An 18799-nucleotide genomic window follows, 5' to 3' on the forward strand; every position below is an offset into this window, starting at 1 on the left:
CACACACACACACACACACACACACACACACACACACACACACACACACACACACACACACACACACACAGACAGCAGCTATACGGAGTCTGTCAATCCTTTAGAATCACCTCTATGGTAGAGTAGGTAAATTAAGCTACTGTTATCTTTGCAGCTCTGTGTCCCCTTCCTTCCCAGATCTGAGTGTGTCTGAGCCTGGGGAAAGGCCCTCTGTGCTCCTTACTGTTGTAATCATACACACACACATTGCTATCACACACACTGATGATGGATCACTCCTGAGGTCCACACACAAACACACACACACACACACACACACACACACACACACACACATACACCAAACAAACACACACACACACACACAATATCCAGGATGGCGTAGCAGTCGGACGTCTTGTCCCTTGTATATATAGTTTTTTTAACATATTTTTCTTTGCATATCTTTGAAAACATTTTGCTAAACCTCAACTTCGAAATATTCTCCTGCAACCCGCCTCACCCAATGTAGCGCGGATCTGCTTTTTTTCTAAAGTACTTATATTTACTTCGGATCCGGAACCCCTCAACTGAAGCTAGCCAGCTAACTACCAGCAAACCATTGCTAGCGGTCATCAGCTAACTGGTCATCAGCTAACCTTTAGCTCGGAAAGCTCTCGCCAGTTCGAACAACGCAACTCTAACCAGAGCATAACGGACCTATTATTAGTTTTTTTTTTTTATCCCCGGATTCCCACCGCAAATGGAACATTTTCAGCTGGATCTTCACAATTAGCTAACTAGCTAACCGCAACCCCGGATGATTACTCCTAGCTAGCGTTTCCATCCACTTAGCTTGAAGCTAGCCCGGCCAGAGCTCCTGTGCTACCACCGAAGCATACTCTTGGGCTACAATATCCGGACCCACGACCGGTCAATCGATGTCACGGCATGAAGAGGCATAAACAGACTCACCCCATCGCAACGTCCCCCAAAGACTAACTTTCTAGCCCTTGCTATCTGCTTGCTTGCTAATTCGGCCTGCTAACTGCTAGCTTGTTTAGCCCCGGTCCGCTAACTGCTACCTTGCTCAGCCCCGGCCTACTAACTGTTAGCTTGTTAGCACAGGCCTGCTAACTGTCTGAATCGCCGCGTCCCCAGCCAGCCCAACCACTCACTGGACCCATATTTACTTTCAATCTCTTTTCGATTTTTAATTCGATTATACCTTCCGGTAACCTGCCTCACCCAATGTGATACGGAATCGCTATTATTTTAAATTTTTAGAACACATTCAAGAACTAGCTACAAGCTATTTAGTCATTGTTAGCCACTGCTAGCGGCTTTACCTTCTGCACAGCCAGACAGTTTTTTTTACCTGGATAATACTCGCCAGTCCCATCCACCGCTGCCCCCTGGACACTGATCACTTGGCTACATAGCTGATGCATGCTGGACTGTCCATTAATCACGGTACTCCATTCTGCTTGTTTATGTTTTATCTGTCGGCCCCAGCCGCACTCAGGCTCTGTGTGTAGGTAATCCGACCCTCCCTGCCTAGTCAACGCCATTTTACCTGCTGTTGTTGTGCTAGCTGATTAGCTGTTGTTGTCTCACCTACTGTTTAGCTAGCTCTCCCAATTCAACACCTGTGATTACTGTATGCCTCGCTGTATGTCTCTCTCAAATGTCAATATGCCTTGTATACTACTCCTCCTCTGTTCCGCGGGTGATGTGGAGGTAAACCCAGGCCCTGCATGTCCCCAGGCACCCTCATTTGTTGACTTCTGTGATCGAAAAAGCCTTGGTTTCATGCATGTCAACATCAGAAGCCTCCTCCCTAAGTTTGTTTTACTCACTGCTTTAGCACACTCTGCTAACCCTGATGTCCTTGCCGTGTCTGAATCCTGGCTCAGGAAGGCCACCAAAAATTCTGAGATTTCCATACCCAACTATAACATTTTCCGTCAAGATAGAACCACCAAAGGGGGAGGAGTTGTAGTCTACTGCAGAGATAGCCTGCAAAGTAATGTCATACTTTCCAGGTCTATGCCCAAACAGTTCGAACTTCTAATTTAAAAATGAATCTCTCCAGAAATAAGTCTCTCACTGTTGCCGCCTGCTACCGACCCCCCTCAGCTCCCAGCTGTGCCCTGGACACCATTTGTGAATTGATCGCCCCCCATCTAGCTTCAGAGTTTGTTCTGTTAGGTGACCTAAACTGGGATATGCTTAACACCCCGGCAGTCCTACAATCTAAGCTAGATGCCCTCAATCTCACACAAATCATCAAGGAACCCACCAGGTACAACCCTAAATCTGTAAACAAGGGCACCCTCATAGATGTCATCCTGACCAACTGGCCCTCCAAATCCACCTCCGCTATCTTCAACCAGGATCTCAGCGATCACTGCCTCATTGCCTGTATCCGCTACGGAGCCAAGTCAAACGACCACCCCTCATCACTGTCAAACGCTCCCTAAAACACTTCTGTGAGCAGGCCTTTCTAAACGACCTGGCCCGGGTATCCTGGAAGAACATTGACCTCATCCCATCAGTTGAGGATACCTGGTCATTCTTTAAAAGTAACTTCCTCACCATTTTAGATAAGCATGCTCCGTTAAAAAAATGCAGAACTAAGAACAGATATAGCCCTTGGTTCACTCCAGACCTGACTGCCCTCGACCAGCACAAAAACATCCTGTGGCGGACTGCAATAGCATCGAATAGTCCCCGCGATATGCAACTGTTCAGGGAAGTCAGGAACCAATACACGCAGTCAGTCAGGAAAGCTAAGGCCAGCTTCTTCAGGCAGAAATTTGCATCCTGTAGCTCCAACTCCAAAAAGTTCTGGGACACTGTTAAGTCCATGGAGAACAAGAGCACCTCCTCCCAGCTGCCCACTGCACTGAGGCTAGGTAACACGGTCACCACCGATAAATCCATGATTATCGAAAACTTGAACAAGCATTTCTCAAAGGCTGGCCATGCCTTCCGCCTGGCTACTCCAACCTCGGCCAACAGCTCCGTCCCCGCCGCAGCTACTCGCCCAAGCCTCTCCAGGTTCTCCTTTACCCAAATCCAGATAGCAGATGTTCTGAAAGAGCTGCAAAACCTGGACCCGTACAAATCAGCTGGGCTTGACAATCTGGACCCTCTATTTCTGAAACTATCCGCCGCCATTGTCGCAACCCCTATTACCAGCCTGTTCAACCTCTCTTTCATATCGTCTGAGATCCCCAAGGATTGGAAAGCTGCCGCAGTCATCCTCCTCTTCAAAGGGGGAGACACCCTGGACCCAAACTGTTACAGACCTATATCCATCCTGCCCTGCCTATCTAAGGTCTTCGAAAGCCAAGTCAACGAACAGGTCACTGACCATCTCGAATCCCACCGTACCTTCTCCGCTGTGCAATCTGGTTTCCGAGCCGGTCACGGGTGCACCTCAGCCACGCTCAAGGTACTAAACGATATCATAACCGCCATCGATAAAAGACAGTACTGTGCAGCCGTCTTCATCGACCTTGCCAAGGCTTTCGACTCTGTCAATCACCATATTCTTATCGGCAGACTCAGTAGCCTCGGTTTTTCTGATGACTACCTTGCCTGGTTCACCAACTACTTTGCAGACAGAGTTCAGTGTGTCAAATCGGAGGCCATGCTGTCCGGTCCTCTGGCAGTCTCTATGGGGGTGCCACAGGGTTCAATTCTCGGGCCGACTCTACGCAGACGACACCATTCTATATACTTCCGGCCCATCCTTGGACACTGTGCTATCTAACCTCCAAACGAGCTTCAATGCCATACAACACTCCTTCTGTGGCCTCCAACTGCTCTTAAACGCTAGTAAAACCAAATGCATGCTTTTCAACCGTTCGCTGCCTGCACCTTGAATATGAAGTACCTAGGTGTCTGGCTAGACTGTAAACTCTCCTTCCAGACTCATATCAAACATCTCCAATCGAAAATCAAATCTAGAGTCGGCTTTCTATTCCGCAACAAAGCCTCCTTCACTCACACCGCCAAACTTACCCTAGTAAAACTGACTATCCTACCGATCCTCGACTTCGGCGATGTCATCTACAAAATTGCTTCCAACACTCTACTCAGCAAATTGGATGCAGTTTATCACAGTGCCATCCGTTTTGTCACTAAAGCACCTTATACCACCCACCACTGCGACCTGTATGCTCTAGTCGGCTGGCCCTCGCTACATATTCGTCGCCAGACCCACTGGCTCCAGGTCATCTACAAGTCCATGCTCGGTAAAGCTCCGCCTTATCTCAGTTCACTGGTCACGATGGCAACACCCACCCGTAACACGCGCTCCAGCAGGTGTATCTCACTGATCATCCCTAAAGCCAACACCTCATTTGGCCGCCTTTCGTTCCAGTTCTCTGCTGCCTGTGACTGGAACGAATTGCAAAAATCGCTGAAGTTGGAGACTTTTATCTCCCTCACCAACTTCAAACATCTGCTATCTGAGCAGCTAACCGATCGCTGCCGCTGTACATAGTCTATCGGTAAATAGCCCACCCATTTTTACCTACCTCATCCCCATACTGTTTTTATTTATTTACTTTTCTGCTCTTTTGCACACCAATATCTCTACCTGTACATGACCATCTGATCATCTATCACTCCAGTGTTAATCTGCAAAATTGTAATTATTCGCCTATCTCCTCATGCCTTTTGCACACAATGTATATAGACTCTCCTTTTTTCTACTGTATTATTGACTTGTTAATTGTTTACTCCATGTGTAACTCTGTGTTGTCTGTTCACACTGCTATGCTTTATCTTGGCCAGGTCACAGTTGCAAATGAGAACTTGTTCTCAACTAGCCTACCTGGTTAAATAAAGGTGAAAAAAAAAAACACAAATACACACACACACATGCACACCAAACAAACACACACTCTCTCCACCAAACCTGCGACATTACAGCAAACCAGCACCCTCACGACCCCACCACCTGCCCTTACTGCTACATACAGCACACAACAAACTGCAGCAGCAGCGGCAGCAGTAGTAGTAGTAGCATGCTCCCACTCAGGGGTTATCAGAGATCCTCTATACCACTTCAACCTCGTCACGCAGCTGTTCCACTGGAGAACTACTGTAGGGATGAGGGCGCAGAGCCCATGTTTAAAAGATGTTCCCTTACGTATGGAGAAACCCTTACTGTTTTCATTCTATTTGCCATGGCTTCCTATTCATTTGTCCTCCTGAGCGAAATAGAACAGCACTTAGCGCAATTTGGTGTAGTGCTACTCAGGAAGCTGTGGAGCATAGGACCTGATTTGCAGCCATTGTACACAAGACTACAATTTGAATGTAATAAGTGGAGATCCGGTTCAGAGTCAATCCTTTAAGACTGTGTTAGTACAAGCACAGGCCTACTTCGTTTGAGGGAGGAGCGGTTTGCTGTTTTTATTTGAGCTGAGATTATTAGCTGCCTTTCAGAGAGGACACATAACACACACGAACACATACACACACACACACACACACACACACACACACACACACACACACACACACACACCACGTGTAACACCAGACTACAGATTCTGCTCAACTCTTTTACATTACAAAACCTACAAATTACAATACATGATTTTTTATTTATTTTTCTGTTCATTTATTATTCTGTTCACATTCATACTTAGCAGGAAGTGAGTCTAGCTCACTTTAATTTCTCATATACAGTAAGTTATTCATTAAAACCGTGGTGATGAGAGGTTGAGGACAGGGCCCAGATTCACAAAACCTTCTTAATTAAGAAGACATTTCTTCTTAACTGCTATTTTCCCCTTAACTATAGACTTAAAACCAAATTGCATTAGTCACATGCGCCTAATACAACAGGTGTAGACCTTAGTGAAATACTTACTTACGAGCCCCTAACCAACAATGCAGTTTAAAAAAAATATGGATAAGAATAAGAAACAAAAGTAGCAAGCAATTAAAGATCAGCAGTAAAATAAGCATAGTGGGACTATATACAGGGGGGTACTGATACAGATTCAATGTTGTGTCATCGGCAAACTTAATGATGGTGATGGAGTCGTGCCTGACCATACAGTCATGAGTGAACAGGGAGTACAGGAGGGGACTGAGCACACACCACTGAGGGGCCCCTGTGTTGAGGATCAGCGTGGCGGATGGGTTGTTACCTACCCTTATCACCTGGCCGGTGGCCCATCAGGAAGTCCAGGATCCAGTTGCAGAGGGAGGTGTTTAGGGCCTTAGCTTAATGAGGAGTTTTGAGGGTGCTATGGTGTTGAACGCTGGGCTGTAGTCAATTAATAGCATTCTCACATAGGTGTTCCTTTTGTCCATGTGGGAAAGGGCAGTTTGGAGTGCATTAGAGATTGCATCATCTGTGGATCTGTTGGAGCGGTACGCAAATTGGAGTGGGTCTAGGGTTTCTGGGATAATGGTGTTGTCAGCCTGTACAGACGTGTGTTCTACGGATCGGTAGTCATTTAGGCAGGTTACCTTAGTGTTCTTGGGCACAGGCACTATGGTGGTCTGCTTAAAACATGTTGGTATTACAGACTCGGACAGGGAGAGGTTGAAAATGTCAGTGAAGACACTTGCCAGTTAGTCAGTGCATGCTCACAGTACACGTTCCTGGTAATCTGTCTGGCCCTGTGGCCTTGTGAATGTTGACCTGTTTAAAGGTCTTACTCACATCGGCTGCGGAGAGAGTGATCACACAGTCTTCCTGAACAACTGATGCGCTCATGCATGTTTCAGTGTTATTTGACTCGAAGCGATCATAGAAGTAGTTTAACTTGTCTGGTAGCTCATGTCATTGGGCAGCTGGTGGCTGTTCTTCCCTTTGTAGTCTGTAATGGTTTGCAAGCCCTGACACATCTGTCCAGCGTCAGAGCCGGTATAGTACGATTCGATCTTAGTCCTGTATTGATGCTTTGCCTGTTTGACGGTTTGTTGGAGGGCATAGCAGGATTTCTTATAAGCTCCCGGGTTAGAGTCCTGCTCCTTGATAGAAGCAGATCTAGGCTTTAGCTCAGTGTGGCTGTTGCCTGTAATCCATGGCTTCTGGTTGGGGTATGTACGTACGTTCACTATGGGGACGAAGTCATCGGAGGAATCCAGGAACATATTCCAGTCTGTGCTAGCAAAACAGTCCTGTAGCTTAGCATCTGCTTTTCTGACCACTTTTTTATTGATCTAGTCACAGGTGCTTCCTGCGTTCATTTTTTCTTGTAAGCAGGAATCTGGAGGATATAATTATGGTCAGATTTGCCAAATGGAGGGCGAGTGAGAGCTTTATATGCATCTGTGTGTGGAGTAAAGGTGTTCCAGAGTTTTTTCCCTCTGGTTGCACATTTAACATGCTGATAGAAATTTGGTACAACGAATTTAAGTTTCCGTGCATTAAAGTCCCCGGCTACTTGGTGAGCCGCCTGTGGGTAAGCGTTTTCTTGTTTGCTTATGGCAGAATACAACTCATTCAATGCTGTCTTAGTGCCAGTCTCAGTCTGTTGTGTTATGTAAACAGCTACGAAAAATACAGATGAAAACTCTCTAGGTAGATAGTGTGGTCTACAGCTTATCATGAGATACTCTACCTCAGGCGAGCAATAACTCGAGACTTCCTTAGATATCGTGCACTAGATTTTATTTACAAAAATATAAAGTCCGCCGACCCTTGTCTCACCAGATGCAGCTGTTCGATCCTGTCGATACAGCGGATAACCAGCCAGCTGTATGTTGATTGTGTCGTCGTTCAGCCACGACTCCGTGAAGAATAAGATATTACAGTTTTGAATGACTCGTTGGTAGTTTAATCTTCCAGCTAGGTCATCGATTTTATTCTCCAAAGACTGAATGGAAGGAAGTGGGGGTTTATTCGATTGCCAACGAATTCTCAGACGGCAGCCCGCCCTCTGGCCCCTTTTTTTCCGCCAACTCTTCAAGCAAATCACAGGGATCTGGGCCTGTTCTCGAGACGCAGTATATCATTCTCGTTGGGCTCGTCAGACTCGTTAAAGGAAAAGAAGGATTCTGCCAGTCCATGTTGAGTAACTGCAGTCCTGATGTCCACAAGTTATTTTTGGTCATAAGAGACGGTGGCGGCAACATTATGTACAAAATCATTTTAAAAATAAGTTACAAACAATGCAAATAAACAAACAAAAAAACACATTTGGTTGGGGACACGTAAAACGTCAGCCTTCTTCTCCGGCGCCATTGTTACGACAGTTAAGCAAAGATCATTAAATCTTAAGATATTTTTAAGGAATTGCACCTATGAACTTCTTTTTTTTTCTCAATAAGCTTCTTAAGTTTTGCGTAATAATTGTTTTGTGAATCTGGGCCCAGGACTTGGGGGCAAGCAAATAAAATGGCCTTTTGGATTAGCATCTTCTTTGGTCATGTTGCTGTTTCAGCTCTCCCTTCCTCTTAACTCTGGCCCAGTGCACATGCTACACACACACACTGAGGCATATGCTGATTCTGGCCTATTAAGCCTCTTGTATGTAATTATCTTCTTCTCGCCTCTCTCTCTCTTGTGTTGGTGTTGTTTTAAACCCCCACTGTGACACATGTCAAACATCTGTATAGAGATTGTGAAGATTGTCAAGTGAGAGCATCCTTAGGAGAGATAGTTAGTCATAACCTCACTCATGATTGCTAACAACACCTCCCACACAAATGAATATCTTTACATGCACAAACACACTCTCTCTCTCTCTCTCTCTCTCTCTCTCTCTCTCTCTCTCTCTCTCTCTCTCTCTCTCTCTCTCTCTCTCAAACACACACACACACATACATACATACATACATACATACATACATACATACATACATACATACATACATACATACACACCTCCCTCCCACACACACCTTTCCTGATGATTATACCTACAGGGCCATATGGGCTGAGTCAGGCCCTGACCTTGCATTGACGTGTCTGGGTGAATTATTCCCAGGTCTGGTGAAAGGGACACAGCTTGTCCCATTCAGAAAAAGCTTATTAATGAGTTTATATTAATTTCTCAGTTTTGGAAATTATTCAGATGCAGTTTGTCATCCTGGATCTCCGTCACCAGATTCAGAGCATGACTGATTTTGTTTCAAACATTGGTTTATTAATTGATTCCCCACCGATGTGTATTAATTTCATCAGTCTTTTGTCATTTGTCATTTGTTGATTCTTGGTTTCTCATCCTTCGACTCTCCTGTATTATAATTATCATCAGCTGGTTTACTAAGTGTTTTTTGATACCCTAATTGTGTCAACTACAAAATCTCATTAGTTGACATGAACTGTGCTTTCAACTGAAATAAAACACAGTCCACGCTTTACCTTTTTCCTCCTCTCTCTCTCTCTCTCTCTCTCTCTCTCTCTCTCTCTCTCTCTCTCTCTCTCTCTCTCTCTCTCTCTTTCTCTCTTTTTCACTTTCTCTCACATCTCTTCCTCTATCCTTCACAGACCCTCCATCATTGGGTCTGGAAATGTGCTTTAGAGTACTAGAGTAGAGCACTCCCTTGTGAAGAAATAGCTTTCCTCTAAGCAATCTCCTTCCTATAGCGTCCCACAGTGAGCTGAGTAAATGACACTAGATACTTCATCCCCTCTCTATGGCTCTTCCAGTTCGCTGTTCTAACTCTGAGTTGCTTCTCCAGTGTCTCCGCTTCCTATCCATCTCTCTGTGTCCCTCCCAAAGAGTCTTGACGATAAAATGAGAGATGGTACTGCACCTTCCAACCCTGGTGTTTCTTCTTAACCCGTCAAAGACCCTCCCACAGTGAAATATTTTTTTAATAAGAATACCTTGCTCTTTATCTCGCTCTGTTTCGCTCCCTCTTGTTCTTTCTGTGAGACTCTGCTTCTTCCTGGGTCACCTTAACTCTATCCTAGTCTAACTGATTCCTCCCCCCCTCCCCGCCCAGACCCTCCAACGGTGGAGCCTGTTTCGTTGGAGATGCGTCAGGGCCTTGGCCGGCCGGTGGCCATGAACTGCCGGGTCCTGCGTGCCCACCCCTCCCGGGTGCTGCGCTACGAGTGGCGGCTGGGGAACCGCCTGCTACACGCTGGACACTTCGACCAGAGCGATGAGACGGAGTACACCGTCAAAAGCCTCAACCGCGAGGGCTGGGGGGAGTACACCTGTGATATCATCAATGAGGCTGGTGCCGGGCGCTGTACCTTCTTGGTAACAGGTAAGGAACACTTGATGTTTTTAAAATGCCTTAAAATACATTTTGATTTGATACTTTCTGTTCCCAGTTGCTGAAATCACTCGATGTCGTTTATAAGCGCTGTATTCTGGCTTTACTTGTCCAGTATAAGAATGCTAATTATACTGAACAGAATTTATATTGGCTCTTTCTCTAGGTCTCAAAGCACTTCACATTTTATGAGGTATAACTCACATCATCTTCACCCTCACAATGTGTTAATTAAACCCACCCACTTGGATTGACAAGCAGCAGAGCAGCCATTTTGTGTCCCATCTGCTGTGTGTCCTCTCTGTAACAGAGTTCTGAAGCAGGGTGAGATTTTCCCATCCCCATCACGGTAATTAAACTTCCCAGTGATGTATTCTTGATGGCTGAATGATGTGAATGATGTCTGCAGCAAATTGAAACTTGCCTGTCAGACGGCTAGGTAGCTACAGTACGTGTGTCGTGAGGTAATTGATTGAGAAGGAGGGGGCGAGACAGGGCATAATACAGATTGCCAATTTGAATGCGAGAGACGTCTTCTATAAGATCAATGTCAGTCATAATGCCTACCTTTACACATCCCCTAGGGTATGTCCCAATTGGCATCCTATTCCCTATGAAGTGCACTTCTATGGGTCCTGGTAAAAAAAAAAAAAAAAAGTGCACTAAATAGGGGATAGGGAGCAATTTGGGACGTAGGCCTCTAAATTACTAATGACAGCTCGAACTATACGGGAAGGACCCGATCCTTCAGACAGGACACAGATCTGTTGGGTAATGCATGGTTATTCCCCTCTGGCTATTTATTGTCAGATTGCCATGCTGCAGTGTTCGTTGTGTAGCACCTGAAAATAGCAGGAGGAGCAGTCAGTGACCGTGTCATCACTCACACACAGCGCTTGTGTTTTATGACAGGGACAGATTAGTTTGGAGTGGCAGAGAGAGAGAGAAAGAGAGAGAGAGAAAGAGTGTGATGGAGAGAGAGGGAGGGAGAGAGAAAGACAGATTGAGAAAAGGAGAGAGAGTGAAATAGACAGTGCCAGGGGACAGTGGCTTAAGTGGCTGAGGATCAAAGTGACAAATACTCTTCAGTCCCGAGCCTCTCCATTCCTAATGGGAGGTCTGGGAGATGGAAACCTTCGCCTGGGTCCTGCGTCTCTCTCTCTCTCTCTGCCTCCCTCTGTTTGGTAGTGTCAGTGGTCTTTGTGTCATATATCAGTCCAGCCCCTGAAGACCAGGTAGAGTGGGGGAGGAGAGGAGATAATCACCTCCAGACGTTTGCTTTTCTCAGCGGGGCTCGCGTGCTATCACTCACCTCCTTTTTTCCATTGTTCTCTACTTCCATCCCTCCCTCTATCATCTATACAGCCTTCTCTCCATTCCAGTTCTCACAGATTCCTACCATCCATCACCCATCCTTTTCTCTAGCCCTCCCTCCCTCCATCCATCCTCTCTATCCATCCATCCCTCCCTTCATCCCTCCTTCCCTTGATCAATCTATACATCCCCAGGTTGTTCCCTCTATCTCTCCCTCCTCACTCTATCCATCCCTCCAACCCTCCCTCCCTCTCTCTCCCTCCATTCTTCCATCCCTCTCTCCCTTCATTCTTCCATCCCTCTCTCCTTCCAGCCCTCTCTTCCAGCCCTCCCTCCCTCCCTCCATTCTTCCATCCCCTCTCCTTCCAGCCCTCCCTCCATCCCTCCATCCTCTCTCTTCCCTCCATCCCTCTCTCCTTCCAGCCCTCCCTTCCTCCCTCCCTCTCCATTCTTCCATCCCTCTCTCCTTCCAGCCCTCCCTCCATCCCTCTCTCCCTTCATTCTTCCATCCCTCTCTCCTTCCATCCCTCTCTCTCCCTCCCTCCATCCCTCTCTCGCTCATTCTTCCATCCCTCTCTCCTTCCAGCCCTCCCTCCATCCCTCTCTCCCTCCATTCTTCCAGCCCTCTCTCCTTCCAGCCCTCCCTCCATCCCTCTCTCCCTTCATTCTTCCATCCCTCTCTCCTTCCATCCCTCTCTCTCCCTCCCTCCATCCCTCTCTCCCTTCATTCTTCCATCCCTCTCTCCTTCCATCCCTCTCTCTCCCTCCTTCCATCCCTCTCTCCCTTCATTCTTCCATCCCTCTCTCCTTCCATCCCTCTCTCTCCCTCCCTCCATCCCTCTCTCCCTTCATTATTCCATCCCTCTCTCCTTCGATCCCTCTCTCTCCCTCCCTCCATCCCTCTCTCCCTTCATTCTTCCATCCCTCTCTCCTTCCATCCCTCTCTCTCCCTCCCTCCATCCCTCTCTCCCTTCATTATTCCATCCCTCTCTCCTTCCATCCCTCTCTCTCTCTCCCTCCATCCCTCTCTCCCTTCATTATTCCATCCCTCTCTCCTTCCATCCCTCTCTCTCCATCCCTCCCTCCATCCCTCTCTCCCTTCATTCTTCCATCCCTCTCTCCTTCCATCCCTCTCTCTCCCTCCCTCCCTCCCTCCATCCCTCTCTCCCTTCATTCTTCCATCCCTCTCTCCTTCCATCCCTCTCTCTCCCTCCCTCCATCCCTCTCTCCCTCCCTCCCTCCATCCCTCTCTCTCCCTCCCTCCATCCCTCTCTCCCTTCATTATTCCATCCCTCTCTCCTTCCAGCCCTCCCTCCATCCCAGTGCTCAAGATTCCTACCATCTGGATGTGGCTGCTGCCAAAGCTAAGGCAGCTCCATTAGTTAGATATGTTTTATTTAACCTTTATTTAACTAGGCAAGTCTTTTTATTATTTTTTACCTTTAAGTTTTTACAATTCATTTTCAATTAAGAACAAATTCTTATTTACAATGACGGCCTACCAAAAGGCCCCCTGCAGGGACGGGGGCTGGGATTAAAAATATAAGTAAATTAAATACAAATATGGGACAAAACACACATCACAACAAGAGAGACACCACAACGCTACATAAAGAGAGACCTAAGACAACAACATAGCAAGGCAGCAACACATGACAACACAGCATGGTAGCAACACAACATAACAACAACATGGTAGCAACACAACATAACAACAACATGGTAGCAACATAACAACCACATGGTAGCAACACAACATAACAACAACATGGTAGCAACACAACATAACAACAACATGGTAGCAACATAACAACCACATGGTAGCAACACAACATAACAACAACATTGTAGCAACACAACATAACAACAACATTGTAGCAACACAACATAACAACAACATTGTAGCAACACAACATAACAACAACATTGTAGCAACACAACATAACAACAACATGGTAGCAACACAACATAACAACAACATTGTAGCAACATAACAACCACATGGTAGCAACACAACATAACAACAACATTGTAGCAACACAACATAACAACAACATTGTAGCAACACAACATAACAACAACATTGTAGCAACACAACATAACAACAACATTGTAGCAACACAACATAACAACAACATTGTAGCAACACAACATAACAACAACATTGTAGCAACACAACATAACAACAACATTGTCGCAACACAACATAACAACAACATTGTAGCAACACAACATAACAACAACATTGTAGCAACACAACATAACAACATGGTAGCAGCATAAAACATGGTACAAACATTATTGGGCAAAGTCAACAGCACAAAGGTCAAGAAGGTAGAGACAACAATACATCATACAAAGCAGCCACAACTGTCAGTAAGAGTGTCCATGATTGAGTCTTTGAATGAAGAGATTGAGATAAAACTGCCCAGTTTTTGTTGCAGCTCGTTCCAGTCGCTAGCAGCAGCGAACTAAAAAGAAGAGCGACCCAGGGATGTGTGTGCTTTAATAGAATGTGACTGGCAGAGCGGGTGTTGTATGTGGAGGATGAGGGCTGCAGTAGATATCTCCGATAGGGGGAAGTGAGGCCTACGAGGATTTTATAAATGAGAATCAACCAGTGGGTTTTGCGACAGGTATTAAGAGATGACCAGTTTACAGAGGAGTATAGAGTGCAGTGATGTGTCCTATAAGGAGCATTGTAGGCAAATCTGATGGTCGAATGGTAAAGAAATATATCCTGTGCCACCCCATACTCCCTTTCATAACTACCCCCTCCTCCTCCTCCCATCCTAAAACATGAGCTCTTCCAATGTATCCTGCCTCACCTAATCCCCACCACCATCTGGGGCTAGTCCGATCCCTGTCTGTGTCTGCAGCTATGGCCAGACATAATGTCATAATGTCCTGATTAATAGCATGTTGCTCAGACTCGCCACCGGCTGGGGTTTACTGTTAGACAGTGTGTTAAGTAGCTGACCTGTTTAAGACAAGTCAGACATAACAGTCTGAATGCCAAGTCTCTGGATCAGTGTATTAGATCTCAAGTAGACCAGTCGAGGAGAAAGTAATCACATGGGAAGATAATCCAAAGATTTACCAATTTGCCTCAAACTAAGTTTGTTTCGGTTCTGTGTTGTTTGTTGCCCTAAGATCAGCCTTAATTCCCTGGCATAGACTCACTCTTCAAGGACCAGCACTCATGTGGATCCTTACATTTTGGCATGCAGGCCCGTATAACAATATGTATGATGGCTGAGGAAAGAGGTGAGACAGGTTTGTGTAGCAGTTTGTGGAGAAAATGAGAATGGGTATAGTATGCTGTGAACAACAAAGCTTCAATGGATGTTAATCACTCAATGTGGAGGTATTTCTGCAGTGTTACTTTTAAGCTCTGTCTGATATGGTAGACTCTGAGGCAATGCTATGCCTACCAAACTACAGCAACAAACTGCAGAGAGAGTGTGATAGAGGAGATAATGAGGGAGGGCTATAGATATATACAGTGGGGAGAACAAGTATTTGATACATTGCAGATTTTGCAGGTTTTCCTACTTACAAAGCATGTAGAGGTCTGTAATTTTTATCATAGGTAAAACTTCAACTGTGAGAGACGGAATCTAAAACAAAAATCCAGAAAATCACATTGTATGATTTTAAGTAATTAATTAGCATTTTATTGCATGACATAAGTATTTGATACAGAAGAAAAAGAAACACACACCTATTAAGACGAGGTGCTGGCTAGCGGAGTAGAAACTTGAAAATAAAAGAGAGCCGCACACTCTAGGAGCTCAGATGCAAAAATGTAATACCAACGTTTCGACTGCCAAGCTGTCTTATACCCTGATGAAAACAGCTTGGCTGTCGAAACGTTGGTATTACATTTTTGCATCTGAGCTCCTAGAGTGTGCGGCTCTCTTTTATAAGTATTTGATACATCAGAAAAGCAGAACTTAATATTTGGTACAGAAATCTTTGTTTGCAATTACAGAGATCATATGTTTCCCTTAGTTCTTGACCAGGTTTGCACACACTGCCGCAGGGATTTTGGCCCACTCCTCCATACAGACCTTCTCCAGATCTTTCAGGTTTCGGGGCTGTCACTGGGCAATACGGACTTTCAGCTCCCTCCAAAGATTTTCTACGGGGTTCAGGTCTGGAGACTGGCTAGGACACTCCAGGACCTTGAGATGCTTCTTACGGAGCCACTCCTTAGTTGCCCTGGCTGTGTGTTTTGGGTCGTTGTCATGCTGGAAGACCCAGCCACGACCCATCTTCAATGCTCTTACTGAGGGAAGGAGATCTCGCGATACATGGCCCCATCCATCCTCCCATCAATACGGTGCCACTCCAGGACCTTGAGATGCTTCTTACGGAGCCACTCCTTAGTTGCCCTGGCTGTGTGTTTCGGGTCGTTGTCATGCTGGAAGACCCAGCCACGACCCATCTTCAATGCTCTTACTGAGGGAAGGAGATCTCGCGATACATGGCCCCATCCATCCTCCCCTCAATACAGTGCAGTCGTCCTGTCCCCTTTGCAGAAAAGCATCCCCAAAGAATGATGTTTCCACCTCCTTGCTTCACGGTTGGTATAGTGTTCTTGGGGTTGTACTCATCCTTCTTCTTCCTCCAAACACGGCGAGTGGAGTTTAGACCAAAAAGCTCTATTTTTGTCTCATCAGACCACATGACCTTCGCCCACTCCTCCTCTGGATCATCCAGATGGCCATCGGCAAACTTCAGACTGGCCTGGACATGCGCTGGCTTGAGCAGGGGGACCTTGCATGCGCTGCAGGATTTTAATCCATGATGGCGTAGTGTGTTACTAATGGTTTTCTTTGAGACTGTGGTCCCAGCTCTCTTCAGGCCATTGACCAGGTCCTGCTGTGTAGTTCTGGGCTGATCCCTCACCTTCCTCATGATCATTGATGCCCCACGAGGTGAGATCTTGCATGGAGCCCCAGACCGAGAGTGATTGACCGTCATCTTGAACTTCGTCCATTTTCTAATAATTGTGCCAAGTTGTTGCCTTCTCACCAAGCTGCTTGCCTATTGTCCTGTATCCCATCCCAGCCTTGTGCAGGTCTACAATTTAGCCCTGATGTCCTTTCACAGCTCTCTGGTCTTGGCTATTGTGGAGAGGTTGGAGTCTGTTTGATTGAGTGTGTGGACAGGTTTCTTTTATACAGGTAACAAGTTCAAAAAGGTGCATTTAATACAGGTAATGAGTGGAGAACAGGAGGGATTCTTAAAGAAAAACTAACAGGTCTGTGAGAGCCGGAAGTCTTACTGGTTGGTAGGTGATCAAATACTTATGCCATGCAATAAAATGCAAATTAATTACTTAAAAATCATACAATGTGATTTTCTGGATTTTTGTTTTAGATTCCGTCTCTCACAGTTGAAGTTAACCTATGATAAAAATTACCGACCTCTACATGCTTTGTAAGTGGGAAAACCTGCAAAATCGGCAGTGTATCAAATACTTGTTCTCCCCAGAGAGAGAGAGAGAGAGAGACAGAGAGAGATGGGGCTGTGATAGATAGAGGGTGGGAGGGAGGGAGGGAGGGAGGGAGGGAGGGGGGGAGGGAGCAGAGAGACGATCAGGTCTGTGTTCAGTGAAAATATATCAGTCAAAGCCATTGGCTGATAGCCAGGATGGGTCGATTAAACCCAGGGTCTCAGCCTTCATGCCAGGGGGCACACACACTCCAAAGCCGGACAGCAGGCCATGCTCAGGGGCAAACACACACACACTTTATCACACTGCTGGTCAGGAGCCAGGCCATGCCAGGGGTGTGTGTGTGTGTGTGTGTGTGTGTGTGTGTGTGTGTGTGTGTGTGTGTGTGTGTGTGTGTGTGTGTGTGTGTGTGTGTGTGTGTGTGTGTGTGTGTGTGTGTGTGTGTGATAATTATGTGTGTGCCAGGCTGCGGGGGACATCTGTGGTAGCAGTGGCTTTAGTGAGATGAGACGGCCCTTCAATCCTGCCAGAGCAGAGTGGCAGGCAGCATCTTCAGAGGGTTTAATCTGCACCACTGAGCTCTGGCAGGAACCTGGCACCACAGGGCAGGATGATCCCTGCAGCCCCTTCATCTCAGGGTGGCATACATTCCTCATGCAACAATTTCTAAGATTTTACTGAGTTACAGTTCATATCAGTCAATTTAAATTAATTCATTAGGCCCTAATCTATGGATTTCACATGACTGGGAAAGAGCACAGTCGCGGGTGGGCCTGGGAGGGCATAGGCCCACCCAGAGTTTCTCCCCACAAAAGGGGAAAAACTACAGACAGAAATGATCCTCAACATCAAAGGGTTTAATCTGCACCACTGAGCCTTATTGGCAGGGTAGGATAGTGTTCTTCAACCCTGGTCCTGGGGTCCTTCGGTCCTGGAAAGAGTGTGAAGGATTTTGTTACAGCCCAACACTAACACATCTGATTCTGTTGGTTAAAGGTTTAATGATCAGTTAAATCAGGCTTGTTAGTATTGGGTGGAAACAAATGCCTGCACTCCCTGTGCGTATAATAAAGAGTTCTTTCTTAAATCAATATAGATTAGAACAGTTCTGTAGGATTAGCGCTCAGAGCATATTGTAAATATTTACGAGAGAAGAGAATACCTGCACTCACTGTTCAGATTCCCCCCAGAGATTTACACCAGCGCAGTCAAACTGTTTCTCCATTCAAATTCTGGAAGCGTACGAACGGCGTGTCGTGTTCTTCTTTTTTATCACATCATACATCATATACTCTAGTAGTCTGCACCTGTACACTGTGTACCTGGAAACGCAGAGCATATTCTCCCTGCTCAGACTAGCAGTGTGACAGTGATGGATAGCCAATGACGACTGACATGATGTGCTTTAGAAACCAACAGGGAGCTTAAGAATAGTGTCATCTATCTGTTGTAGAGGAGTCTGTCAGCCCAGACTCCTCTATAAGGACAGGGGCATAATGTACAGGTTAAATATAGTCACGTGACGTGCAATCCTTTTTGATAAAAAGCCAGATAAGTATCTGTATACGCAGCATAGTGTCATTACCATATGTAAGAAATTGTGACATTTACTGGGGCAATCTGGAGTTGTTACATACATTTTGGGACTTTGAAATGAATGATATGAACCCAATGATTCTTGAGCAATATACTGTAACTTAGAAATGTTGAACCCCATCAGAACCCAAAATATAAGCTTTTTTTGTCAAACTAAATGTAAACAAACACTGTATAGCCTCAAATCATGGTTACGACTATATTTTTGATATCATGGATGGTCAGTCCTTG

The 18799-nt window shown here is 45.9% G+C and overlaps 1 protein-coding gene across 1 annotated transcript in view; it reads left to right on the forward strand.

Annotated features, from left to right (window-relative positions):
- Positions 1-18799, forward strand: part of LOC115140383 (MAM domain-containing glycosylphosphatidylinositol anchor protein 2-like) — a 436092-nt gene that overhangs the window by 319434 nt on the left and 97859 nt on the right. The window contains exon 10 of the mRNA XM_065026245.1: positions 9916-10185. Within this exon, the coding sequence (XP_064882317.1) occupies positions 9916-10185 (270 nt within the window). The remainder of the gene's footprint in view (positions 1-9915; positions 10186-18799) is intronic.

This window comes from Oncorhynchus nerka, linkage group LG13, assembly GCF_034236695.1.
Source record: "Oncorhynchus nerka isolate Pitt River linkage group LG13, Oner_Uvic_2.0, whole genome shotgun sequence".
In the NCBI taxonomy this organism is placed as follows: domain Eukaryota; kingdom Metazoa; phylum Chordata; class Actinopteri; order Salmoniformes; family Salmonidae; genus Oncorhynchus; species Oncorhynchus nerka.